The sequence below is a fragment of the Chelon labrosus genome (assembly GCF_963514085.1).
Source record: "Chelon labrosus genome assembly, chromosome: 19".
In the NCBI taxonomy this organism is placed as follows: domain Eukaryota; kingdom Metazoa; phylum Chordata; class Actinopteri; order Mugiliformes; family Mugilidae; genus Chelon; species Chelon labrosus.
The window spans coordinates 25,494,631-25,517,582 of record NC_140352.1 but is presented as its reverse complement, the minus strand read 5'-3'; the positions used below and the strand labels follow the sequence as shown (position 1 = coordinate 25,517,582).

The 22,952-nt window shown below is 43.7% G+C and overlaps 1 protein-coding gene across 1 annotated transcript in view; it reads left to right on the top strand.

Annotated features, from left to right (window-relative positions):
• Nucleotides 1-22,952, top strand: part of ryr2a (ryanodine receptor 2a (cardiac)) — a gene marked incomplete at its 5' end in the record, with an annotated part of 253,225 nt that overhangs the window by 31,275 nt on the left and 198,998 nt on the right. Inside the window, 6 exon segments of the mRNA XM_084568164.1 lie at nt 70-201; nt 7,950-8,024; nt 8,132-8,210; nt 12,509-12,621; nt 19,375-19,474; nt 21,199-21,295. Coding sequence (XP_084424290.1) covers nt 70-201; nt 7,950-8,024; nt 8,132-8,210; nt 12,509-12,621; nt 19,375-19,474; nt 21,199-21,295 — 596 coding nt within the window.

Sequence of the window (22,952 nt, the reverse complement as noted above, 5' to 3'; positions counted from 1 at the left end):
TATGGTATTCAGGATTTCTAAGGCCCCATCTGACCTTTTGACCAAATATAAATTAATCGTGTCTTTCAGAATGTGCCTCCAGATCTGTCCATCTGTACTTTTGTGTTGGAGCAGTCACTGTCAGTACGAGCACTTCAGGAGATGCTCGCCAGCACAGAGGAGAAGACTGAGGGGGTGAGTGAAGTGACACTTGCACACATGGTAAAGCACTCTCACACCAGTGAAGGGGAGGGGAACAAATGTGCAGTAGGTCCTTTTTCACATTGATGCTGAGATACCAGCATCATGACAAACAGTAAAGAAGGTGACACAGACAGAAACAGGGAGAAGAAGTCTGCTTACTAATCACTTAATTCTTAGCCACTCTTTTTTCAGGTTGGTTATTTTCTCACTGGCACTAATGCCCAATGGAGGGAGGTTGCTGATTACTTTTCATCAAACAGGGTGTATTGCACAGTATATAACATATATCCAAAAAACATCAAATTAATGTAAATGGCACAAATACTGTTTCCCTCTTCTTGTTGTCATCTGACCACATTTATCCAATCCAAATGACATTCCAATGTCGTTGCTGTAGATCCTGGTGGTGTGGATCAGTGAGTTAGTGTTTCTGTTACTCCTGGCCTATAGCTTGATGTCATCCATATCGAGGAGGTGGCTAGCGATTGCACCATTCCTTAGACGGTCCGTACCCAGATCATCTTGGTAATGATCTGGCTGATGGGTGTGGGCCTATGCAGAACAGCTGCAGAGATAGAGAATCTACTTGGTATATGCTGCACTTGATGGTGACTTGTGCAATTGGTTTGAAGTTGGGCTCTTGAGTTGTTTTTCATAGCCCCATTGTGTTCTTGATGAAGGCTCTTAGAGTCCTATTGATGCATTAAATTGTAGGCTTTCTTGTAGTCAATCCAGGTGGCGCACTGGTCTTGCAGTCTCGGTTGACTGCTTCTCTGGTGTTTTTACCAATTTCTTTCTGTGCTCTGTTCTTATATTGAGCCATGTGCTTACTCATCGTATCAGCTGTGATGCCTGACAGGAGCTTCCGTGTTGTTTTAGGATCTTTTGGGGATCTTTCAGGATCAGGACTATATGGCCTTCAGTTAGCCATTCAGCATAGATATTCATACCTGATACCCTTTCTGGGATGTCTGCCATTGTGATAGTTACTAGATCCTGTTAAGAGCGGTGTTCTGCTCTCAGGTCCACCAGCCACTGTGCATTGGTGTTGTGTGATTCTTTTTTCTCCCATATTTTTCCAGTATTTGTTAAGAGTCTTGGTGAGTCTGTTCTCATATTATCAGCCAACAAGGAATTGCCAGGCTCTCATCTCCCTGCCACAAACTTTAGATTAGGAAAGCACCTGGCCTAGATAGTGTGCCTGCATGCTTTCTGAAAGTCTTGCTTATCAGCCCCCACCCTCAGATGCATTTAACAGATTACTGCAGTTGGCAATCCCATCCCATCATCGGTCATCCCAGTCTCCAAGAAACTCTATCACATGATTAAATGACGACAGCCCTGTTGCTCTGACGCCTGTGGTCAAGAAATCCTTTGAAAGACTGGTGTTGAGCTTCCTGAGGGGCATAATAGGAACCCTGCTGGACCTCCTGCATTTTGACTACAGGTAAATTGGTCAGTGGATGATGCAGTCAGTGAGGTGCTGCATTACATATTGCAGCTGCTTGAATCTCCAGGGAATTACCGTATTTTCCGGACTATAAGGCGCACCTGAATATAAGCCGCACCAGCTACATTTTGGGGAAACTACAGATTGTGCCATATATAAGCCGCACCCGACTATAAGCCGCACCCGACTATAAGCTGGTGTTTTAATGTTTAATTACCGTAAGAGTTTCTTCTACCACGGAGGGGATTGTCGGGACAGAAATGACTGTTTGGAAACGCAAAGCGTCCCATTTATTTACATTTGACAAACATAAATCTTTCGATCAATCAAACAAAAAATCAATCGATCAAACTTTCACATCTTTGACATTACAAACAGCATTCGTGCAGTGCACAAATAATACAACGGTGCGCTCCTAGCGCACTTCCTGCAGTAGTACCATAGTAGTGCAGTATAACAAAAAACAAAGCTTACAACGCTTGACGAGGCAATAACGTTAAAGGGATAAATTTAATTTGTTTGTAAAAGTGCTTGCCTGTAACACGGCAGCAAAAGTGCAGTAACCCGGCTGCTCAACAAAATAACCAGCATCTTTTTCGAAAACAGCCAACACAGCAGTAAAGGTGCAGTAACACGGTTTACTGTATCAAAATAACCAGCCTACTATACCAGAAAAGTCAGTTCTTAATCCTCGTGTCATCGTCTATGACATGATAGTGCGCCCCTGGTGACCGTTAGCTGTAAAAATCCATCCGCCGTTGTATAAGTCGCAGGGTCCAAAGCAAGTGACAAAAGTAGCGGCTTATAGTCCGGAATTTACGGTATACAAGGATCTGGATTGAGGGTTTTAACTCTGCTCAACACCATCATCCCAGAAGTTCTCTGCACCAAGTTCACCCAGCTCTCCATCCCAACCTCCACTGAGACTGGGAAAAAACAACCAGCACCCAGACAATAAGCACTGGTTTTGCAACCATCATTCACCTATAAAATTCCCTGTGGCTTTAATGTCAAAAGTCAAATAGTTATTCTAAGCAAAGACAGGCTTGTTTAACATCAAATTATGTTAAAGCTTAAGTTTTCTAAAGGGTAGTGCAGAGCACTGATTTGCTTTGTCGAGACGTGATCAACTGTGTTGAAAGCATGACACATCAGGAAGCATGATCAATAAATCAAGCTTTGTTCACTGAGACTTATAAAAGCAACTTCATCATGGATACAGAATTTGCAAAATAAAGGTCACAGCTCTCCAACCTGAAAACCTTCTCTCAAATATAGTAGGTGAGTGGTTTGCCTAGCTTGTGAAGCAGCTGGATTCTCATAAGATCACGTGACAGCCCATGTTTCAAAGTCTTAAGCTATTTGCTTCTGACTAATTCACAGAGGTCTGAATCACTCGGCTTCCTGTGAGAGACGGCTGGCAGCTATAAGGATACACATATACACATACCTCTATTGCACAAAAGTTCTTTACAAAGATGACAAAAATTGCCTGATACATGCTAACAACATATTTTCCACAATGCTTGATAGCTTTCAAAGCAGCTCAGAGGATTCATACTGTAGCAGGATATTGGCTCCCAAAATTCCTCAAAGATTTGCAAAAAGTACTTGAAGACCAAAGAATAAGGAGGAGTGCTATATGAGCCATTCCATCTTGTCTGAAGTCAGATTCCATCGACTTCCCCATCTCAAAAAAACAGTCTGCAGCCTCAATGACTACATTCCATTAGTAGAGAGTCTCATTGCTGCCCAGATCTAAATGAGTCTCCCTCCCACCTTCAATCATCATCACTTTTCTTGTAGAGCAAACAGATCTACAGAAGAGGTATTTGCTACTGCCCTCCACTTTAGTCCCACGTGCTGGGTCAAGGACTTTTTCTCTAACCACCCTCCACCCCAGTCCGATGTTTTCAGTCAAGAATTTTCTCTCTAACCACTCACAAACTGTGAAACTAGGCTATACTGTTCCTTCTCCATCATCCTCAGCTTTGGCTCCCTCCCCACAGGGCTATGTGCTAAACGCTAAAAACCCCTGTTTTACACTCTATAGTCATAACTGTACCCCTACCAACCCTACCAGCACCATTATAAAGTTTCCAGATGACGCCAGTGTGGGTGGACTAATCCATGGAGACAGCTTACAGGGATGAAATCCTGAAGCAACACCAGCAAACCAAATGAACTAAACATAGCATTCAGGAGACACCATGGAGAGCCTGCCCTTCTTCATATCAATTGCTTAAAATATGATGCAAATGTCTAAAGGCCTCTGCTGGTCAGTGAACACCTGTGTAGCAGTGAAGAAGACAGCAGTGTCCACACTCTCTGAGAGGGCTTTGCAAAGTTGAAGCTCATGTCTCCTACCGCACCACTACAGAAAGTGTGCTTTTGTTCTGCATCTCAGTGTGGCATGATGCCAACAAAAAGTAGCTGAAGAGGGTGAGGCTGCAAGATAATTGAAGCTTGAGCACGGGCTACTGTTGGCTTTACACCACATTAACACCATAAACACCGTCAGTCTGACCCTTCTAAACACGCTCTACAACCACAGCAACAATGTCAACTAATAGAACACAACACTGAACATAACCATGAGCTTATCAATACTGTGCACTGGAGATATGTATAGTCTATGTAAATCTGCACCATCAAAAGCGTTTAGTACTTCACAGCATGTTGTAAGATAGGATAATGTAGCTGGGATAAAAAAAAAAAGCGGTATATTGCTGAATCCTTTTCTGTGTGTAGCAGTTAAAGGTCTAACTTTAGACAATGAAATTCACCATTAAATAGTTGATGTGTAGCCTGCGTGAAAATGCTGTCTAATGCTCCCTGAACCACTCTTTAACAATTTGAGCCCGATGAGTCCTCGTATTGTCATCTTGGAATATGCCCTTGCCATCAGGGAAGAAAAAAATCTATTAAAGGTGAATTACCGTTTTTTACAGCCTGGACCTTATTTCTGGCATAAAATACGATCGTTTACTCACTGTAACGATCGCTTCCTGTATGCAAGATGACGTCACTTCCTCTGCAGCGGAGTCTGCGATTCTAGCTTTACGCAGGTGAACGTATGTCCGAGCCGGTTAGCTATTGCAAGCAACATACGTTTTGTAGGCACTTGAAACCGCCTCCTGTACCACGTTACCAACTGCCCAAATAAAAACTATGGTTGGAGTGGAAGTATTTTTCGTCTCTGTCAATTTTTCTGCCTCTGACTACACCTGGAGATCACCTTGATCTCCACATCGCCCATATAACTTTGGTGTCATATGGAGTCGTTTGGACGATATTTAGATCCAGCGGAGCGCGGCGTATATCCATATAATGGGAGTGATCGGGGCACCGAAACGCAGCCTCTAAATAATGCATTATCTGCCGTGAAACTCATTAATTTCACCAATATTTCGTTATGATACGCTGCTATTCCCCGTTGAGTCAGTTGAGTTCAAAGTCATAACAAAACATTGGTGAAATGATCGAGTTTCGCGGCAGCCCTGACGACTCCAAATGACACCAAAGTTATATGGGTGAGTAAACGATCGTATTTTATGCCAGAAATAAGGTCCAGGTTGTAAAAAAACGGTAATTTCCCTGTAATTTTTTTCTAACCACATTTCTTCGTCGTAGATGATGGTTCCCCACTATCCTTCCTGTTTTTAATAATGCCTTAGACAGTTCTTAACCCAATTTTAGTAGTTCCTGCAATCTCCTTAGATGTTTCCTCTGCTTGATGCATGCCAATGATTTGACCCTTCTCAAACACACTAACATCTTTTCCATGACCACGGGATGTGTCTTTCGAAATGGTGGTTTAAGAAATGAGAAACTATCAGTTGGGGTTAAACAACTTGTTGCCAGCTGAAAGATAATTGGCCATGCAGTAATTATCCAACAGGAGGCTCATACCTATTTTTGCTTACCATTTTTTTTGGCCAGGCAGTGTGCCTGTGTGGATCAGATTAGCCAATTGTGGGGATATTAAATCCAGGGAACAGGGGCGGACCAGAAGGCTGGGCGAAGGGAGGTAAAACTAGCCTGACGTAGCCATACTCAATTCTAGTCAGAATGTGAGTCTGGTACCGCTCCATTGGGCTGTGATTATGGGGCGTGTTTCAACCGAACCAGGAAAAAAAATGCCTCTGCACTCAATTGGATAGACCTATAACCAATCAGAGCAACGGAGTGTGTGACGTATGTTAATTGTGTCCCATCTTCTTAGCGACCATCGGAGCCAGCTGATAAATTAAACTTTTGCCGAATCCCGTACGAAGGACGGCAAAAACATCTTTCCGATTAACAAATGCCTTGATCGCATTTATCTGTTCCTCTTTTAAAATTAATGCGCTGTCGATATCTTCTAGAACAGACTCGATGGCAGAATCTACACATCTCAGTTCTCCAGCGGCAGCCATCTTTGTTGTAAACAAATGCAACCCAAGCGCTCTTTGGTGACGTGATTACGTTACTGTTGATCATCTGTCCATCATCGTACAAAGCCCGCCCTGAGAATCTGATTGGTACGAACAGCTTCTGTTCGAGCATAATTGCGCCTCAACGGAGCAACGCCAGACCGAACTTCCAGACCTCAAATGTTGTGGGCGGGACTAAGTTCGGCTGGCACCCAGGCTAAGGTAAAACACCAAATATCCAAAAAAGCATTTAAAAAAGGCAACTAGAGTTGTAGAGTTTACAGTTACAAGTCCAGTTACCTTTTTTAAACGATTTTTTGGATATACCATGACCTGGATGACTGAGAACCTTCACAGATGTAACACACCAAAGAACTACCACCAGGACCTGGTTAACATGCTCCGTCAACCTAGCAGACTTCCAGTGCTGGGCAAATAAAGCGTTCTACACCTGAGGGAAGAGGGATGGGCAGAGGAGTCCAGTGGAGGCATAGTGAGAGGCTTTGCTGCAGGTACACATGGTGCATGCAGCGATGTTCTCGTTGGCTGTAATGTTAAGCATTGTCACAGGCACTAGGAGGATATGTCTGGTTTCTTCAGACAAATCCTCCACAGGAGAGACAAACTGGCATGTCAGGGAATCAGTTTTAATATTCCTACAACCTGGCCATTATGGTATAATTAAACTGACCCAGAAACAGAGTCCATGCTTGCTTGTTGGAGGAGTGGGCTCCACTCTGCCTTGACTTTAGCAGGGTCTGTCTTTGTCTGCCCCTTCTCCACGCCCAAGAAACTGATAGAAACACGAATCATTTGCGACTCTGGTTCAGTAAGTTCAGTAAGTAAAGCTTATTGTCCACGAGCTGGAAGGTTGGAAGTTTGAACATGCCACATGCTGAAGTGTCTTTCAGCGAGACACTGAATGCACAGTTGCTCCTAGTGCTTGGCACTGGTGTGTGATTGTGTGTATACTTGTGTGAGCGAATGGGTACATGTATTACTATAACTGTAAATCGCTTTTACAGTACCAATAGGTAGAAAAGCGCTACATAAATACAAGATCAGTGACCATTTACTAAAGTCACACTTCAGTGTTCACATAAAGGCTATTTTCTAGGAGTCAAGAAGTTGGACATGCAGGACATGATCTTCAACAGGGCGAGAAAAAAATCAAAATGGCAGCTAAACATAAAAACCTGTTTAATCTATATTGCAAAACATCATTGACAAGGGCTTGGAACACAGCAGGCACATTTGGTAACCCAAAAGGCTTTACCACATCCTCAGAAAGACCTTAGGTACTGTTAAAGGCCATCTTCCACTATTCACTAGGTGGTAGGCATTATGAAAGCCCAATTTACTAAAGATGGTAGCTTGATGGAGGGGGCCAGTGGGTGGAAGAAAGTTGAAGAACTATATTTGTAGTCATCACAATGATTGTCTCTTTTGTCCACAAAATTTAATCCTGCCACTACTGGAGAAGAAGTCAACAATCCAAGTCTCCATGGTCTTCGTCATGCACTGTGGGAGAAAACAGAAAAATATAACAAAACTACCAGAATCCTCACCCTTGTATTAGTTATATGGCCCGACACAGCTACACAACATTTAGATTTCAATATAGGGCATGTTTCGATCAATGCGTAGAAAATAATACCTATACTATCATGTGTCAAAGTGTAGGAAGAAATGGGAAAGTAAGGAGTTGCTCTGTGGGAAAGGATCATGATGAGTAAAAGCAATCTATTTGTACATATCATCTCAGTACCATTTGATAGAATTTGTTCGCGATAAAACGGCCCAGATTGTTCTTAGTATGTTTGCTTTGCCACTTACCGCTTCATTTCTATAACTTGTTTTTCTTTTTTCTCACTCACTTTTTGTCAATGTCTTACTCTCAGACGGCCCAGGGTGGTGGTCATCGCACGTTACTCTATGGACACGCCGTCCTACTACGACACTCTTACAGTGGAATGGTCAGTGCCAGACTTTCCTCCGGTGTCTCTTTCAGCTTCTAGTCTGCTATATTGGTAGATAATCTGCTTGATCAAATCGATTGTTTTAATCCTATTTTTCTGTTTAGTACCTGTGCTGCCTTTCCACCTCCCGCTCATCCATGGACAAACTGGCTTTTGATGTAGGGCTGCAGGAAGATACCACAGGTACGTTTTAAATGTTGATTTAGCTCCTCCTCCAGTAAACTGAGAGCTTTGCCTTTCGGTTTAGCTCTCTCTTTACCACGACAGACTACTTAAGTGTCTGCATCACTGCAGACACCTCTCTGATCCACCTGTCGATCTCCCACTCCATCCTACCATCACTCGTGAACAAGACCCAGAGATACTTGAACTCCCCCACTTTAGGCAGGACCTCCTCCCCGACCCGGAGTGGGCAATCCACCCTTTTCCGACTGAGGACCGTGGCGCCCGACTTAGAGGTGCCAATCTTCATCCCAGCCGTTTCACACTGCTGCAAACTGTTCGATGAAGCTAGGAGGACCACATCATCTGCAAAAAGCAGGGATGAGATCCTCTTATCACCAAATCATATGATGAGCAAATCAGCAGATGAGACAACATCTCATCTGCTCCTGGAGCTCCGCCACCTCAGAGTTGTTTCACTGCCTCGGCGACTTTTGCCCCAGAGATTGGATGACAGAGCGTAACATGACCCATTCGGACTCAATGTCCCCACCTCCCCTGGGATGCTGTTGAAGCTCTGTCAGAGGTGGGAGTTGAAGACCATCTTGACAGGTCCTTCCACCAGGCCTTCCCAGCAGACCCTCACCACTCGTTTTGGCCTACCAGGTCTGCGCAGCGTCCTCCCCTGCCATCTGATCTAAGTTATCACCATTCCCCTTCAAATTAAAAGCAATTTCAGATCTGTGAGGTAGTAGTGCCAGATGCATGAACTGTAGCATCAGTATCATCAGAGGGTCTGTCTTGATTAAAGTATAAAAGTAATATCTATAACTGTACTAACATAACAACAGCATTGCATAAATTTGGTTGAGATGCCACTGGTTCAAAAGGTGGCACCCTGGTTCCACAGCTCTGGAATGCCTTGTTCTACACCACCTGAGAGCTGACACTGTTGGGGTTGTCTTTTAACACATGTGCAGTCCCTAAGATATCCTTTCCCTGATGCGCATGTTGGTAATTTATGTAGTCATTTTGCTCCGCAGTGGGAAGTTAGGTTGACAAGAAGCTGTATGTATGAAGACTGTATGACAAGAGATAAATACATAAGTCAAGCAATGTGGATCCCACAAGATAATTTTATCCAGAAAAGAAAAACTTTGATTTCATTAAAAATGAAAACTAGTCTGCTTTACAGCAGGAAGGTTCCAGGTTCGAATCCAGGCTGACTGGGGCTTTTCTATGTGCAGTTTGCACGTTATCCCCGTGTCGGCGTGCTTTCTCCTCGGGTACTCTGGCTTCTTTCCACTGTCCAAAGACTTGCTCATTAGGTTAATTGGTGATTCTAAATTGGCCGTAGGTGTGCATGTGAGTGTGTGTGTCTGTCTCTCTGTGTTGGTCCTTCGATAGACTGGCGACCTGTCCAGGGTGTACTCCGTCTCTCGCCTGATGACAGCTGGGATAGGCTCCAGTCCCCCCAACGACCCTTCACAGGGCAAGCGGTTACAGACATGCTGAGCCAAGGGTCAAAATATCCAGTTTTTTCCCCCACTGCGACATTTACAGTTGTTTTATGTGGAGATGTTGTTTTTGCTATTACTATCATTATTATTATTATTATTATTATTATTATTAGCAGTATACAGTAATTGTTATTTGTAGTAGTAGTATTAATAATAATTACGCATGGGGTTCACAAAGCCTGTTTTGACCATCAAACCAGGAAGAAAAATGCATTCTTGAAACAAAGTTCAGAACTCCTGTTTTCATCTATCTAATAATGCAAGGAGCGTCTGTCTGTGTGTCTGTTTGTCTGTGGCACGCATATCTCGCGAACCGTTGGCCCGATGGATTTGAAACTGGGCAGGTGTCTCGCTACGGGCACGAAGATGTGCACTGCTAAGTTTGACGTTGTTTGGATAAGAAATGTAAAATATATCGGTAAAATAGGTTTTCTCCGCTCTAATATTTCCACTAATCCTCATACACAGCACCTGTAGGCTCCCACTATAGGAATACATACTTCCGACGGGCACTGCACTAGTGATGCAAATGCCAAAGTGTGGACCATGTTCTGGACCAGTGACAAACAATAGCCCTACATCAAGTGGCATACAGGAGGAAATTAGTACCCTGAGGCAAAGATAACTATGACAGCTTTTCTACAAAGGCCTGACATCCCTCTGTGTACCACCGATAACATCAATAACAACAAATGCTGATTGTTAAACAGCGTACCCGTCAGCAAAATGTCCTAAAAGACAACTATTCCACAGAGACAGCAGCATCTCTACAGCCACATTTATCTCTAGAAGAGCCAAGTGACTGCAAAGACAGAGACAGGAAGACAGAGTGATAGAAAGAGAGTTTCAGTTATACATTTTTGAAATATGACGTGAAATACCTCAATAGAACAACAGCACATTATTAGACAGTCATGTGGAAGCAGTATGATTTCCTTTGATTTTTGTATTATTTATTAATCTTTGTTTCTTATTTAAAGTTTAGTACTGCCTTTTCCACAGTTTTTGTTCTCTCTTTGCGTCTATTTGTTCTTTTAAATTAGCATTTGAAGTATAAAACGTGATTTGTACAAATGTAATCATAATCATAGTAGTGTTGCTGTTATAATTATCATTATACCACAATAAGACTTACAAATAGTCCAGAATAAATGGCCTTTTACTCAACAATCACTGAGAGAAGTGACGGTAACTGGCTGAGGCAGTCCTTCTGAAGTAGCTGGCATCAATACGGGTAGCATGTATAGTGTTAAAGTGTTGCTTTAGATCAGTGATGGGCAACTGGCGGCCCGGGGGCCGCACATGGCCCGCGACCTCACTCAAAGTGGCCCTTAGATTAATTTTTGATAATTATAAAAAATGTGTCCTCTGCGGCACTGAATCAGTTGTAATGACACTGCGCTATCTAGTTGGCCACTAGATAGCGCCTCTAATGCAGATGCCGCCTCGTACACGCTTCCACCGGTCTTCTCCACCAGTGAAGAGACGTTGCACCATGGCTAAGAGCAGAGGAGAGAGAAAATTTGATCGAGAAAATCGTGTGTGTGTTTCAGGTGAAATGGGAAGATTATCTGTTCACATAATTTAAAAGCAAACCTATGTGCTTAGTCTGCTTAGAGACGTTATCTGCCATGAAAGATTTCAATTTAAGTTGCCACTACAACACGTTGCACAAAGCTAAATAGGAGAAGTATACTGAAGCTGCAAGGGCTGCTATCGTATTGGACCTTAAATCAAAAGTACGCAAACAACAGTGACTTTTTACCAGTGCCCACTGCTGGTAGTGGTGAGGTAGAGTGGGTATACAGGGAAAGTTCTTGCAATTAATGTTTGGCTTCTGTTCTGCAGCTTTCTGCCATCCTTGAGATGGATGGTGATTTGTATGTTTTATTTTCATGAGCCCTTTGCACTGAAAAAAAAAGAAACAAACAAATAACAGTAAGTGGTTATTTTTTGTGTGTGTGTGCGTGTGCATATATATGCACACGCACACACACACACACAAACATATTTAAAATGGCAGTTTTATCATATATGGTTAAGTGTGCGGTCCTATGTGGCCCTCTGGTAGTGTCAATGAAAAATTGTGGCCCCCTCCATCATTTAAGTTGCCCATCCCTGCTTTAGATCATCTGCTTTGTAGACTGCTACAGTCAACATGCATATCAAGCAAGTTGGCTTACTTACCAACAGTTATCCTGGTCTTTTTTTTGTGTGCGGGCCATCGTGGTGAATTAGGGATATTGATTAGTTGAAAGTCGACTAAACCATTGACTGTATAAGCTAGTGAAGGAGCATATACAGCTGCAGTACATCATGTGTCATGTGCCAGCATGTAGGTTGAGGCCAAACCACACAAAACAATGCTCATTTTATTATACATGTTGTGCATTTTTATTTCACATATTATGACAATACACAGGCTAGACAATTGTCTTCTGTGGGCTGGATATTGCCTGCAGATGGCTAATTGATGTTCTATATGTGCTATGCTATGGCTAGGGCAGTTCATCTTCTGAAGATGGCAATGATATCATATTTAATAGTTGTGGTTCTTGCATCACATTTGTTTTTTTAACAGTAGTTTTGAGAATAACTTACATTCATGATTTTGCATAGGCATACTAATCTAAAAATATATACATATACTTACAGTGGTCTTTGACCAGAATAGGTCCTCTAACTCACACATATAAGAAGTAACTGCCTTTTGTCTGATTGTTAACATTAGGAACATCTTCTCTCAAAGTAATGCTGAAAAAACATGCTGTTGAATGTGTGCTTTTTCTACATGTGTAGGTGAGGCATGTTGGTGGACTATCCATCCAGCTTCAAAGCAGCGTTCAGAAGGAGAGAAGGTCAGAGTTGGAGATGATCTCATCCTGGTCAGCGTCTCCTCTGAAAGATATCTGGTCAGTAGTAAACTTTTTTTTTTTCTTTCCTTCTGTACATCTTATTATGTTCCTTTACCCCTTCATTCCTTCGTAATGAGAGTATCATATATACACTACCAGTCAAAAGTTTGGACACACCCTCTCATTTAATGGTTTTTCTTTATTTTCATGACTATTTACATTGTAGATTCTCACTGAAGAAGATGAAGAAGATACACACATATGGAATTATGTAGACAAGAAAGTGTGAAACAACTCCAAATATGATTCATATTTTAGAGTCCTCAAAGTAACCGCCCTTTGCTTTGTTGACAGCGCTCCAAACCTTGGACTTCTCTCAATGAACTTCATGATGTAGTCACCTGAAATGGTTTTCACTTCACAGGTGTGCCATGTCAGGGTTCATTTGTGGAATTTCTTGCCTTCTTAATGGGGTTGGGACCATCAGTTGTGTTGTACAGAAGTCAGGTTGGTACACAACTGACAGCCCTGTTTGACAACAGAATTCATAATTTATTCAAAATTGAAGGCACACTGAACCAGCATGGCTACCACAGCATCCTGCAGTGACATGCTATCCCATCCGGTTTGCATTTAGTTGGACCATCATTTACTTTTCAACAGGACAATGACCCCAAACACACCTCCAGGCTGTGTAAGGGCTATTTGACCAATAGGGAGAGTGATGGAGTGCTGCGCCAGATGACCTGGCCTCCACAGTCACCTGACCTAAACCCAGTCGAGATGGTTTGGGATGAGATGGACTGCAGAGTGAAGGCAAAAGGGCCAACAAGTGCTCAGCATCTCTGGGAACTCTTTCAAGACTGTTGGAAAACCATTTCACGTGACTACCTCATGAAGCTCATCGAGAGAATGCCAAGAGTGTGAAGAATCTAAAATATGAATATGTAGAACCGTCCTTGAACTGTCACCTTATCGTGGTGGAGGAGTTTGAGTGTCCTAATGACCATAGAAGCTATGCTGTACGGGGCAATTTGCACCTGGTAGGGCCTCCCAAGGCAGACTGGTCTTAGGCGAAGGGCCAGACCAAGAACAGTTCAGAAGACCCTTGATGAGAAAAAAGAACAAGAGTTTGTGTACCCGGCCCGGAGGGTTACCGGGACCACACCCTGGAGCCAGTCCTGGGGCTGGGGCTCGTGGGCGAGCGCCTGGTGGCCGGGCCTTTGCCCATGGGGTCCGGCCGGGCCCAGCCCGAACGGGAGACATGGGCTCGCCTCCCTGTAGGCCCACCACCCACAGGAGGAGCATGAAGGGTCCGGTGCTTTGTGGATCGGGCAGCAGACCAAGGCGGGGGCCTTGGCGGTCTGATCCTCGGTTATGGAAGCTGATTTTTGGGACATGGAATGTCACCTCTCTGGTGGGGAAGGACCCGGAGCTTGTGTAAGAGGTTGAGCGCTATCGACTAGATATAGTCGGCCTCACCTCGACACATAGGGTCGGGTCTGGAACCCAAGTCCTTGAGAAGGGTTGCTGGAGTTGCTCCGGGTGAGAGGCGGAAGGCCGGGGTGGGCTTTTTGCTTGCCCCTGGACTATCTGCCTGTACGTTGGGGTTCTCCCGGGTGGACGAAAGGGTTGCTTCCCTGGGCCTTCGGGTCAGGGAACGGGTCCTGACTGTTATCTGCGCATATGCACCAAACAGCAGTTCAGAGTACCCGCCCTTTTTGGAGGCCCTAGGATGGACGCTGGATGGCGCCCCGACTGGGGACTCATGTGGGCAATGACAGCGTGACCTGGAGGGGCGAGATTGGGAGGAGCAGCCTGCCTGATCTGAACCCGAGCGGTGTTCAGTTATTGGACTTCTGTGCGAGTCGCAGTTTGTCCATAACTAACACCATGTTCGAACATAAGGTTGTTCATCGGTGCTCTTGGCACCATGACAGCCTAGGTCATTGGTCGATGATTGACTTTATAGTCGTATCATCTTACCTGCGACCGTATGTTCTGGACACTCGGGCAAAGAGAGGAGCAGAGCTGTCAACTGATCACCACCTGGTGGTGAGTTGGATCACATGGCAGGGGAAGACGCCACGCAGACCTGGTAGACCCAAACGAGTAGTGAGGGTCTGCTGGGAACGCCTGGGGGAAGAACCTGTCAAGATGGTCTTCAACTCCCACCTCCGGCAGAGCTTCAACTGCGTCCCGGGGGTGGTGGGGGACATTGAGTCCGAATGGGCCATGTTCCGCTCCGCCATTGTGGAAGCGGCTGTTGCAAGTTGCAGCCGCAGGGTTGCTGGTGCTGGTCGCGGCTGTAACCCCCGAACCCGCTGGTGGACACCAGACGTGAGGGGAGCCGTCAGGCTGAAGAAGGAGGCCTACAGGGCATTGCTGGTCTGTGGGTCTCCTGAAGCAGCTGACCGGTACCGGATGGCTAGGCGGTCCGCGGTCGCTGAGGCAAAAACTCGGGTGTGGGAGGAGTTCGGTGATGCTATGGAAGAACACTATCGGTCGGCTCCGAAGAGGTTCTGGCAAACCGTCCGGCGCCTCAGGGGTGGTAGGCGGCAACACGCTCACGCTGTTCTCAGTGGGGGTGGTGAGCTGCTGCAGCGGCGGAGCTCCGGAAGCGGATGAGATCCGCCCTGGGTATCTAAAGGCTCTGGATGTTGTAGGGCTGTCCTGGCTGACACGTCTCTACAACATTGCGTGGACATCGGGGGCAGTACCTCTGGAGTGGCAGACCGGGGTGGTGGTCCCTATCTTTAAAAAAGGGGACCAGAAGGTGTGTTCCAACTATACGGGGATCACACTCCTCAGCCTCTCCGGCAAGGTCTATGCCAGGGTGCTGGAAAAGAGGGTCTGGTCGATTGTTGAGCCTCAGATCGAAGAGGAACAATGCGGTTTTCGTCCCGGACGTGGAACCATGGACCAGCTCTTTACCCTCACTAGGGTGCTGGAGGGGAAATGGGAGTTTGCCCAACCAGTCCACATGTGTTTTGTGGATCTGGAGAAGGCTTATGACCGTGTCCCCAGAAGCATCCTGTGGGGGGTGCTCCGGGAGTATGGGGTGGATGGCCCCTTTCCTAAGGGCCATTCAGTCCCTGTACCAAAGGAGTGCGAGTTTGGTCCGTGTAGCCAGTAGTAAGTCGGACCTGTTCCCAGTGAGGGTTGGACTCCGCCAGGGCTGCCCTTTGTCACCGGTTCTGTTCATAATTTTTATGGACAGAATTTCTAGGCGCAGCCGGGTGGGGGAGGGTGTCGAGTTTGGTGATCAGAGGATCTCGTCTCCGCTTTTTGCAGATGACGTGGTCCTCTTAGCTTCATCGAACACCGACCTCCAGCTCTTGCTGGGGCGGTTCGCAGCCAAATGTGAAGTGGCTGGGATGAGGATCAGCACCTCCAAGTCTGAGGCCATGGTCCTCAGTCGGAAAAGGGTGGATTGCCCACTCCGGGTCGGGGAGGAGGTCCTGCCTCAAGTGGAGGAGTTCAAGTATCTCGGGGTCTTGTTCACGAGTGAGGGTAGGAGGGAGTGGGAGATCGACAGGCGGATCGGGGCGGCATCTGCAGTGATGCGGATGCTTAACCGGTCAGTCGTGGTGAAGAGAGAGCTAAGCCGAAAGGCGAAGCTCTCAATTTACCGGTCGATCTATGCTATGGTCATGAACTTTGGGTAATGACCGAAAGAACAAGATCGCGAATACAAGCGGCCAAAATGAGTTTCCTTCCCAGGGTGGCCGGGCTCAGTCTTAGGCCAAGTCCACACGTACCAAAACGATCCCCCCCCCCCCTTTTCCCTGGCATTGTTTCAAGAATATTTGCGTACAAACGGATCCATCTCAACCCGACTCAACACGCTACTTCATATTCCAGGCCTATAGGTGGCGCTGTTTCAGTTTCAGAAATTCACCAAAAACGGACAGGAAGAGGCGGAGCATGTGCATAAAGCTTGAGCGCTGTTTACAAATCGGCAGTAGAGATGGAAGACTAAGCTTGAGGGGTGTGACGATGACATCGACATCATGACGGCATCCAAACGAACACTCAAGGGCTGCGTTTGCGAATTTTTTCACCCTGGGACCAGGTTTCAGAAAAGTTTGTTTTAAGGCAATGCGTTTACAGGATTCGTTTGGATGATCGGCCAAAACGATGCAAAACATCTGCGTTTAAACCAAAAAGCGTCTCCGTGTGGATGGTCCCTTAGAGGTAGGGCAAGGAGCTCGGACATACGGGAGGAGCTCAGAGTAGAGCCGCTGCTCCTCCACGTCGAGAGGAGTCAGTAGAGGTGGCTAGGGCATCTGGTAAGGATGCCTCCCAGACGCCTCCCGGGAGAGGTGTTTCGGGCATGTCCCACCGGAAGGAGACCTCGGGGCCGACCCAGGACACGATGGAGGGATTATATCTCTTGTCTAGCCTGGGAACGCCTGGGGGTACCTCCGGAGGAGCTGGCTGAAGTGGCTGGGGAGAGGGCTGTCTGGGCTTCCCTGCTGAAGCTGCTGCCCCCGCGACCCGGACCCGGATAAGTGGAAGAAGACGAGATGAGACGATTTAGAGTTATTTCTAGGGGTGTAATGGTACACACAAGTCACGGTTTGGTACGGACCTCAGTGTGGGCTCATGGTTCAGTACGGTTCGGTACAATGGGAAAAAAGCAACAAAAACACACATGTATAAAACTAGCCTTTACATTTATTTTGAACAGACACCAATTGACTGAAACAAACTAAAAACCACCTCCTGATATAAAAGTAAAAAATAAATGTAAAAAATAGACATGTCGGGGTGATGCCGTCTTATATGCATTATTTTGATGTGTTTCCAGCGACGTACCGCACCTCCATGAAATATATCGTCAGCAGACAGTCTTTGTCCGGTCCATCACTTGCGTGCCATCGTCATTATGATGAACCGTGAAACCAAAGTGTTCCCACACTGGTGATTTAAATGAAGCCAGTGGCTCTTCCAACTCCACTTCACATCCATGCGCCACATTACTTTTCTTCTTCGTCTGTTTTTATTCTTCTGTAGGCTAATGTTTGCTGGGAGCTTTTAGGCTCATCACTGTCACCTGGATTGAAGTGAGGACTCGACTTTTTCTTTGATTTTATAGGCGACTTACTCAGAATACAAAGACTGTTACACCCTTAGTTATTTCACACTTTTTTGTTTACTCATTCAGTTATAGTTTTGGTGCCTTCAGTAAGAATCTACAATGTAAATAATCATGAAAAGAAAGAAAAACCATTAAATGTGAGGGTGTGTTCAAATTTTTGACTGGTTGTGTGTTTGTATATATATATACTTCTGGTCAAAAGTTTTAGAACACCACACTTTTTCCAGTTTTTTACTGAAAATTATTCAGTTTTAGTGTCTCATTGCACTTTGAAATGAAAGCATAGAACAAATAAGCAATTTGAGTTGAAAAAGAAATCATGGAATCAATTTATAGACCAAAATGTATTCTAAACTTTTGACTCATCAAAGTAGCCACACACACTGTGGAACCATCCTCTCGCCTACTTGATTAGATTAGATTATACTTTATTTATCCCACAACGGGGAAATTCACCCGTTACAGCAGCAGAAGGTGTAATATACACCACGGAATTTGAAAAATAGAAAGGCAGAAACACAATAACAAGGAAAAATTCAACAATCAACAAAGGAATAAGACACAAATATACAAACAGTACTGGTTATAAAAAGCAGCCTGATGTGGGGAAGTTATAGGAGTGTATTGCAAAGTATAGTAATCATGGTATAAATAAAAAAAAAGATACAAAGAACGTACAAAGATCCTGCGTGATGAACCGAAGATTTGAAATTTTGATTCATCAGTCCATAATACCTTCATCCAGTCTTCAGTAGTCCAATGGCAGTGTTTCATGGCCCAGGCGAGCCTCTTTGTCTTATTCTGACGTCTTAGCAGTGGCTTTCTTGCTGCAAGTCGTCCTGTCAAACCTGCAGCTTGAAGTCTTCTCTTCACAGTTGAAACTGAGACTTGCTTACTACGACCACTATTAAGCTGTGCTTGAAGCTGTTGTCCTGTGAGCCACCTATCATGCAAGCTGTTAACTCTCAGAAACTTGTCCCAGGATTCAGTTGTGGCTTTGGGTCTGCCAGACCTCTTCCTGTCAGAGTTTCCCCCAGTTTCTTAATGCCTTTTGATGGTGAAGAAAACTGTACTCACTAACACCTTGACTTTCTTTGCAATTTCCCTGTAGGAAAGACCTACATTTTTAAGTGTTATGATGGTCTGTCTCTCTTCCATTGTTAATTGCCCTTTTCTCGCCATTTTTGTAGCAACACACTACTTTCTGCAGTACAGTACTGTTCACCTGATGCTCATGAGGGTCTGGTACCACAGTGTGTTCCAACACTGCTTTTATGCAGACAGAGAGGGTTGTAAGTAATGAAGAAAAGGACCTGTAGGAATTAGTAGCATCAGCTTTCAAGGCTGAATCAACCTTCATTGCTGCAGAACAGCTTTAAATTGTTAACCCACTTCGTGTTCCCTGAGAGAGGCCTTTTTGTATAATTCTGAAATGTACATTATTTTTCAGTTTTGGGTAACCAAACCTTTTTTTTTAACCTCTGGCCGCTCAGTACTTACCTTTGTACCATTTCAAGCTATTCATTGGACTTGCACGACTTGAATTGCAATAAATAACTGGAAAAATGAGAGTGTTCTAAAACTTTTGACTGGTAGTGTGTGTAGATAGATAGATAGATAGATATTTGTGTATGTTTGTGCTTTTAGTGTGGCACTTTGTAAATACCTAAAAAAATTGGTTCTCATGTTTTCCTGTTTTCTTACAGCATCTGTCCTATGGTAATGGCAGTCTCCATGTAGATGCAGCCTTCCAGCAGACACTGTGGAGTGTGGCTCCCATATGTTCTGGTAGTGAAGTAGCACAAGGTACATACATTCTGGTGTCTCTGTCATCTCTTTAAAGAAGAGGTCTTAAAAGGGGACTATTTTATCTTATACTGGACAAAATTGAATGGATAATCAGCAAATAATAAGCAAAGAACTTAAGTGATTTTTGCAAGGTAAAATAAAACCACTTACTAAGTTTTTGTGTGTTATAGACATTAATAAACTAATTCTGTGTATTTATTCTGAAATCCTAACAGTGAAAATTAATATTAAAATCCTTATGACTGACGGAATAAGAGGTGCAAAAATGATTTATCTTTTGTGCTTTTGCGTACGTTTTGTCCAAATACAGCACAAAAAACAGTACTGTCATGCCGGTGAATATAACCTGTCCCTCTTGGGAGATTTCAATATAGCTGCAAATTACCTATATCCTATTAATAAACAGTAACTGCAATAGAAGAATTGTTATAGCAATGATGGAATAATAATTCATTTCACATTATCAGTGTGTCAATGCTCACTCCTCTTTAATCTGGATTTGTTGAATGTATGAATCTGAATCGGATAACTGTGAGATATTTATTAATACATTATGTTTTAATTAGTATTTACCTTTATATCCAAAAGAGCTGAAATGATAAATATCAACCCAACTTCCCATGATAACTCTGGAATGTCTATTCATTCTAAAGCCAAAGTCTTGACAATATCAGGATGTAACTGTGTGCAAATACAGTATAGTTTAAGGAGAAATTGTGTTCCTAACCGTCACAGCAAGAAGGTCCCAGGTTTGAATCCATAGGCCGACTGGGCCTTTCTGCGTGGAGTTTGCATGTTCTCCCTGTGTCTGCGTGGGTTTTGTCCGGGTACTCCGGCCTTCTCCCACTGTCCAAAGACATGCTCATTAGGTTCATTGGTGATTCTAAATTGGCCGTAGGTGTGCATGTGAATGTGAATGCTTGTCTGTCTCTCTGTTAGCCCTGCGATAGACTGCCGTCTTGTCCAGGGTGTACCCCACCTCTCCCCCATGACAGCTGGGATGGCCTCTACTTCTACTTGGGTTCAATGACCTGCTCATTTATCACCAATATTTAGAAGTGGGGATTTTTGCTGGGTGCATTTTGGACCACTTCTTCGCTACTGTAGTACTTTTACAATAAGGGGAAGGACCTAAATGCAAGACACAGAAAAGGAAAGGGCAGGATGACAGAATCAAAGTCTGTTCAATGAAATAATGCAACAATGACAAAAGACTGTGGTGATGAGGCAGGATAATCCAACAAAAGTTCCAACAAATGAAGTAACAGAATCTGACAATGGAGGATATGCAGGACATGGGTAGACAGGAGTACATAGACACAAGTGGGATAAAACATAGGTGAGACTATTCAGAGAGCAGTACACAGACAAAAGACAGAGAAATCAATCACACAATCACAAAGGAAGGATAAAAAGACACATGAAAATTATCAATATGAAAACAAAAACAAGTTATCTCAAGATCAGTCATTCTTTCATTCCCACTGTTCATGACCATAGGTGATTGCTGGAACGTATCTTAACTGGTAAATCAAAACCTCTTACAACGATCATCTGGTACTAGGCCTACTGTCCATCACCAACACATAATTTTATCCTCACTTGGTACAACAAATCACCCCCTACCCACACAAATTATCCAGCAAGGAATTATGGTCTCACAGTTCTCTTTTTTTTCACCTTTCCTCCTGTTTATTTTTCTTCTTTTTTTTTGTGTACAGGTTTTCTTATAGGAGGGGATGTCCTGCGCCTCCTTCATGGTCACATGGATGAGTGCCTAACTGTTCCATCTGGGGAGCATGGGGATGATCAGAGGAGGTAAATTATACTGATAATTACAGGTTCACTAATAAGATAAGATAAGACTTTATTCATCCCCGTGGGGAAATTAAGGTGTTACAGCGGCAGGAAACAACAGTGCAAGATGCAGAAGATATAAAAAAAAAAAAACAACAATAAAATAGAATTTGTTCTAGAAATAGAATACAGCAGACAAATATGTTATGTACAAAAAATATTTACATATTGCATCAAAGAGATTCACAGTGTCTAGTCTGAGTTGAAACAACCAATTTGTGTGGGTTGAGGAGTTAAAGTGTTAAGGAGGTTAAATATAAATATGTTGACATTCATGAATATCACGAATAAAAACAACAACAAAACTCCAATAGGAGTTGAATTACCATGTATTGCAACTAGTGACTGATGGTTATATATATACTGTACACTGTGCATAAGTCCTGGAAAGAAGCTCAGCAGCTCAGCAGCAGAAGAGTTAGGAAAAGTCTTTGGCTGAAAGAGCTTCCCAAAGTCCCAACTGTCTCATACAGGGGGTGAGAGGGGTTGTTCCTGATGTTGGACAGTTTAGCCAACATCCTCCTTTCCCCCACCTGCTCCACTGAATCCAGAGGACAATATAGGAGTCATTGCTCTGACAAGTTTTGTGGGGTAAACTAAGAACCTTTATTGACATTTGTTAAGGCAACTTTCTTGCGAGTTACCTCACAAGTCAATTCTAGGCACTATTTTTGTCGTGTACACGTCTCGCCTTTGTCATTTAATTTTGTAGAAACAGCATATTCAGTTTTTTCCATTTCATTCTTACTATTCATGTGCCATTTCAGTATGCATGCCTTCCAGTCAAACCAACTGACGTTTTGTGTTGCTTATAACATTGTCTGACTAAACTCCTATTTTCAACATTTGAGAAGCAGAAAATTTTATATTAACATTCATCTCAGCTTCAACTGGAATCATGAGAAAATAATACAATACCCAGATTTTTGCATTCCATCATTGGCTTCCCAGTGTTAAGTATACAAATGAAATTTCTGTTTACCACCACAAGCTATGCCAGAACAGCAGTGCTCATTTGTGCAATGCTGCAAACTTAGGTCACAAATAAACCGTCTCATAGGTTTTAGAAGTAGCCTGACCATGCATATTGTGAATACACATTTTTGTCAAGTTACCCACATAATTTTGAGTACCAACAGTTTTTAGCTGACAGATAATCATATCTGTAGTGATAAAACTATACTGTACTATAATACGATAATATAGAGTCAGTACATTGAACCCTGTTTCATTACTGGCCAGTACTGTATTAAAAATGTGTAAAGTAACTGAAGTCTGATAAGTACAAGTACAAAATTCTCACATTCTCAAAATGGCTATATCATAATATTAAAGTTAATGCTATATTCAGATCAGGGGTTGCCTTAACCGAATATTTTCCGTCATTGACCATTTTTTTTTAAAACTGATGAAAAAATCTGAAGGCCATCTGTCATTTTGACAGATTGCAATTCACACCCCTGACCACTTGGTGGCGAATGACGTTATTAATTGGCTCTTTTCTCTAATCGCAGTTTGCATTCCAAACATCGTGTAACTTTTATCAGTGCACCATTTCTTGGTACACTGATTACACTGATGCACACGTTAGAGATCAGCTAATGGCTACCAAAATGGA